We start from the raw sequence: 6000 nt of genomic DNA, 5'->3' as shown, positions 1-6000 counted from the left end.
CAGACTCTCTTATTGATTCCCTAAACATATAACCAGCCAAGCAGCATTGCCTCACCCAGTAAGAAGCTTAAATTTCTTAATTTTGTGCCTTTCCTTCCACAATTCAGTATCAATTCCATATTTTCATTTACCCTTTCCTCCTTCCCATTTACACCTCAGACGTATTACACATTAGATGTATGGAACGAAATGGTTAAGCATCTATTTCATTAAGTTCTGTTAAAATGCTGTGATGTTGGTTGCAATATTAATCCTTACTGTTCACTGCTTACCCATCTGGGATATTAAATTAAAAAAGATTCACCAATTGTTTTGCAGATTTTATTCCTTGCTGCAGCATAATCTTACTACTAGCTAGAATATTTAATTTTTCTTTGTCTTACCCATGTTTTATAATTATGAAAGCAAGACGCGTACAAAATATGGCCTATTTCAACATAGATTTATTTTGTGCATTTGGATGATTTAAATACCACAACTACTTGGAAGCTATGCATCAGTGTGACTCTGGCACAAAAGACAGTAAACCTATTTGCATCGGAATCTTTGAGAAATGCAAATAAAGTTCAAAAAAGACTTGGTCAATTGCTTACCAGGCTCTTGATTGTGGTTTTTGTGAAATTGTCCATCCAGCTGGTTGCATCAATTTTTATTCCAACAACTAACAAGAAATACATGAAAGTTTTCTTTAGTTAAATTAAGCAGAAAAAAAGAGGTAACTGTATAATCCTAAAAAAGGGGGGGAAATTATAAAGACATCTAAATGATTGAACTGGAGAAGGATAAAATACAATTTTTGTTCAGTTGTCTGATCACCAACATCATTCATGAGACTAATAAATTAAACACTCTTACTCAAATGCAAACAGATTTCCACTAGAAAGATTAAATCTGTCTCAGAGAAAATAATGTTATTATAAAGTGAAGGTCCTTTGAAATCTCAATTAAATTTCCAATTCGCTGTTGAGTAACAACAAAATAACTAAAGTATTTCAAGTTTCAGTACCACTCTATGTTACCTGCTGGCTTCAGAAGCTTCCCATCAACTTGTATTTCCACAGCCTTGCTTACCATAATACCCGATTCATAGCTATTGGCACCACTTTCTGACAGTATAGAAGAGAAAAAAGAGCAAACAGAAAAAGAAGTTAGGGTGACATGAAAGCTTCTTTGTCTGAAACTTAAATCTATTGTTATTCAAATAGCAGAATGATTTAAAAAAATCCTTGTTCCAAAGCACTGACCCAGCTGCAGTACACATTTATCACCTGTGATTACTTAGATCATTAACACTGGCATGACTAAGAAATAGATGTTTTCTTTTTCTTCTTTTTTGTTTACTTTTCTTCTTTTTGTTCTTTTTGACTACTTCATAAAGTTACTATAGCCTTTTCTTCTGCAAACAGAGACATGAATACTTGTACATACGTGAGCATCAGAACCAAAGATTTTATCCTGATGTTATCTGCCTATTTTAAAATGTCTATTTTTCAATACCTATTTTTCAATTGTGCATTACCACTCAGTAATGCACAATTTCTGCTCTGATAGACATGACACTTTTTTCAACACTGCTTAATATGAAAAGGCAAGTTAAAAGTAGATTCTCTGAAGCTTTTTGAGGAGCAAAAAAGGTTTCCGAGAATTTTATTAATTAACATCTTTATATTTTATTGAGAAAAAATGCAATAATAATTATGAAATAACAGCAGTGAAGGCTCCCATATGTTTAAGAGAGGAGTATGTGATCTGTCGTAGCATCTGTTTTTCTACAAACTTGAGAAGATTAATTTTGCTCAAATCAATAAGGAGCAGTTGCTATTGTGCTTATATAGGTTTTAAATGTCACAGCATCTCAGACCAACTGATTTTGGTGAATAAGCGCCATTGTAAATAGAATTAAAAAGTGAAGTTTTTACTAAGTAGTGGTGCAGTGGGTGGAGTTATGGACTCTGGACCCTTATGCCTGGTCCCCTAAATCAGTGCTGAGGGTGCTGAGACAATATACAGGACTCAGCTCTGTTAAGACTTTAGGTAATGGTATTACGAGTGCAATTTTATTTCACTTTCTGTTAAAATAATTCTGCCAAATTATCTTTGTAAAGCAGTGTTTGAATACACTGAATGAACACCAGTACTCTAAGTTTTCACTTAGGTTAATTCTGAGCACACAGGTCCACCAGAGTAGTTGAAAAATTATGATGACCTTGTTTAATTTCCCCTAGCTTTTCCTTAATAATGGATATTATCCCAAGATTTCTTTCCTTATGAAATGTCACGCTTGAATCTTTTGCCAGTGACCTCATCTGGTATGGGAAACTTCCACTGACATTGAAGTAGCCAGCTGTGATATTTCTAAATCGTGATGACTTACTGTTGTAGTATGGAGCTGTGAAAATATAGTTGTCATTATCTAAACTTCTCTTATAGAAGCTGACTTCATAAGTTTCAGCATTTTCCAACCAATCTTCTCCTGCCCTAAATTAAAAAAAACAAAAAAAAAAGAATCAAAAAAAGACAGTTTAGTGCCTCATTAAATCTGTGCTGTAGGTTGTTTTCTTTCAGTGTTTCACAGCTGGAAAACATGAGATTCATTCTTATAGTCCTCAGGATCTGTCAGTTTTCACTGGTTAAAAGACAGGTGTAATCATTAGAAAAACCCCAAACAAACAAACTTTAGAAAAAAAAAAAAAAGAATTATTGGTATTCTTGGAAAACCACTAATTTAGTCTCATCACTTTTAGATTTGTTGTGACAAACACAACTGCAACACTACTTACAACAAAATCTAAAGTAACCTGTACAGCACGTGCCATACTTTAAGCTTAATCCTAGAAAATTTAACATCATTAATAATTCCAAAATAGGAAAGAAACTCACTTGGGAACTAAAATTCATTGCCATTTTCACATTTTGGGGGAACACAGAATACCCTAAGAAAATAGATAAATTTGCCATTTACCAGTAGATCTGTACTGGTTCCCTCACTATTCCCAGTCGTTCGTGGGGGTGTGTCTAGTTTATTTTATGTCAAATTTCACATTCCATTTTTGTCCTCTGATAATGATACATATTTCTCTCTTGAAGTCCCTGGACCTTTAGGTCTGATCTTAGTCTAAAAAAAAAATATCACCCACTACTTTCCAGTATTTGCATCCTGTCAAACAACTGAGTGCTTGGGAGTAATTAGGAATTAGCATCATCCCACTGCTACTACAAAGGCATTGCATTTGCTGCTACTCTACACTGATTAGAAACTTGGATTACAAGGGCCTGCTGTGAAAATAATGGGATAGATTATTTTCAAGCAGTGACACAGGTAAAATCAAAAAATCCCAAGACATTTGATTAATTTCATAGTGATCAGTTCAGATTAGACCCTAGGAGAATATAGCTTTTCATTCAATAAAGCCACTCTTTTAACAGCCCACCCTTTCAGGCTTCAAAATATCATATTATACTTTTTTGTAATAATTCTTACCTTTTGGGAAACACTCTAGTAATTCCACCATCTGTAACAACAAATCGTGCAACAACTCCATCACTGTAAATAAAAATAAGATTCAAAATGAAAACTGACTGAAATTCTCACAAATTTCTATGTCAAGTGTTGCCATTAATGTGCATAACTGTGAATAAATACCTATTCTCCATAACATTAACTGCATATCTGTATATACACTCAGATGTATACGATTTTGTTTTCAAACTCTGAAATGTATAAAAAAATTACAGTCAATAAAATGAATACTTACAATGACAGTTTATTCCAATAATTTTGGGCAAGTTCATTTGTTAATCCTGCATCCAGCAAAAGTCGAATGACCATGTCAATATTACCTATCAAAAGAGTTAAAAAGTAAGTAATCTGTAACCAACCATATGAGATGGAGTTTCAATAAAAGTCTAAATTGAAATTCTGAATTGTCAAGATTCTCCAGCCACAAAAATTGTGGCTGTTGGTATTAGACATTCTGCCTAACTTGAAATTATGTCAGGTAATTAGAGTAAAATAGATTGACTGAATTCACGTAAACATTTTCTTTGTATCCTAAAAATGTGTCTTTGTTTAACAGGAATAAGGAAGGTGGTCAGGGTATAGGCCACAGCTTTGCAAAGCTCTTAAACTGCAAATTAACCCATTTATAGCACATGTTCATTGAAACACTTTTTATCTCAGTTGATGCAAGGAAACAACAATTCCTAATGAAATTCAACTACATTATAAACATATTTAAATCGATTAAGTCCCAAGCTCTCAAATAAAACACATCTGTCATCTGAAAATTGATACAGGGAAATAAATTCATTTTGAATCAGTAGCTTATATGGAAATACCATGCTTAAATTTGTTTTAAAAGGTGGTTTGAAGTCAGTGCTTCTCAACCATCTTTTTCAATAATACTTTAGCAGAAGATTATTTAAATGTGGGGATTTTATTTGTTATTTCTTACAAAAAGCATTTTTAGTGACAAAATTTCTATGGCCACTCACTTCTTTAATACTGTTAACACTAATCAGTAGGGAGATTATTTTTAAAGTAACTTAATTATTTGGGAATAAAAAGAAGGAAAAACAATTGCTCCACATTCCAAACTGAAATACAGCAATAAGTGGATAACATTGTGGAACAATTACTTACTAAGAACTACTACATACTAAAACATCACTAAATGTGTCCTCAATATTTGCTTATAGTAAATATTATCCATGAATTTTCATTTTTTATTCAATTTTATTACATTATCAGCAATTGTTTTAATCATTGGAAGTGAATGTTTTCATTTCCAAGACTGAGTCAAGGTATTCAAGTAAAATTTCAGTCAGCCAGCAATGTGTCAATTAATAAGATTATTCTATTAAAAGAACACCAAACACCCATACGTGGACACAAAAAATTTCCTTTAGTGAGAAGGGATTGCAGCTAAGTAGACATTCCTTCAGTTACATGGTCTAGCACAGAGATTCTTTCTGAACTGATCAGTTATCCCTGACAGCAACATGCCAAAAAGACTTCAGAAAAGCAAGACAAAAAAAAAAAAAAAGATTATTCCAAGTATTTATAAGTTACTAATAATGATAAACAGATGTGTACGTACCAAACCAAACCCAAAACCTGATATTTTCTTGAGAACAAAGCATTAGCACCTTACTGATGGTAATAACTCTTCATTTATTCTAAACAGAGCTTAAGGCTCAGTTGCAAAATATTTATTAATCCTTTCCCAAAGCCCAGTGCTTACCACTGCAGCAGTGACATGGATCTGTGGTCTTAAGCTACTCAAGCCCAAGTGAGATCTCTTTAACCAATTTGTGAACCAGAAAAATAACTTCCTTATCTTTTATTCTGGCTATTGGGTATTTCGGTTTTCGGCTTCTTTTCTTTACTTATTTTGGAATAAAATGACAACAAGCAGGTTGGAGATTTCATTACAAGATTTTAAGTCTGTTTGAGATTTTGGCTGCTACATTCAAGTAAGAAATTATAAACTCAAAAATATTCGGAGTGTATTAAAATGAAACATTATTATTTGAAGCTTGAGTAAAATGCTGAGAGTAAATATGAGAAAGTACAGGATGCATAATGCCCTACAAACTTTTTAAAATAAAGCCAGAACTTGAAAACTTGAAAACTAATGTTACACTCTCTACCTTGGATAGAAGATCCCAACACTAGATACATTTCTACTTAAAAAGACAAACCCACAAAATTTGAGCATGAACTCTCATCCATGAGATGGTGTTTTCCTAAGGAATTATTTCAGTGATGTGAGAAGTGTACTTACATGATGAACTGGTTGGACTATTTCTGTCAATAAATTCATTGAAATTTAATAGAAATTCAGTGTTGTTTTCTGTTTTTTTTACATCGTTACAGTATTCTCTGAAAAACAACAAAATATCAGTTTTTTCATATTATTTTCTTGTGCTTTTAAAGCAGACAATTTAGAAGTCCAAGAAGGCTTGTACAATTATTATGAAGTAGCTGGTACTGCTGTG

General features: G+C 32.8%; 1 protein-coding gene across 5 annotated transcripts in view; it reads right to left on the bottom strand.

Annotated features, from left to right (window-relative positions):
- Positions 1-6000, bottom strand: part of CACNA2D1 (calcium voltage-gated channel auxiliary subunit alpha2delta 1) — a 358410-nt gene that overhangs the window by 22703 nt on the left and 329707 nt on the right. For all 5 annotated transcript variants that reach the window (XM_012568886.5, XM_030291341.4, XM_041721401.2 and 2 more), the window contains 6 exons: positions 5787-5884; positions 3756-3840; positions 3482-3544; positions 2375-2478; positions 1020-1106; positions 594-661 (listed from right to left, as the gene is read on the bottom strand). In XM_012568886.5, coding sequence (XP_012424340.1) covers positions 594-661; positions 1020-1106; positions 2375-2478; positions 3482-3544; positions 3756-3840; positions 5787-5884 — 505 coding nt within the window. The remainder of the gene's footprint in view (positions 1-593; positions 662-1019; positions 1107-2374; positions 2479-3481; positions 3545-3755; positions 3841-5786; positions 5885-6000) is intronic.

This window comes from Taeniopygia guttata, chromosome 1A, assembly GCF_048771995.1.
Source record: "Taeniopygia guttata chromosome 1A, bTaeGut7.mat, whole genome shotgun sequence".
Lineage (NCBI taxonomy): Eukaryota > Metazoa > Chordata > Aves > Passeriformes > Estrildidae > Taeniopygia > Taeniopygia guttata.
Note: the sequence above shows the minus strand (reverse complement) of the source record. Positions and strands in the feature narration are given on the sequence as shown.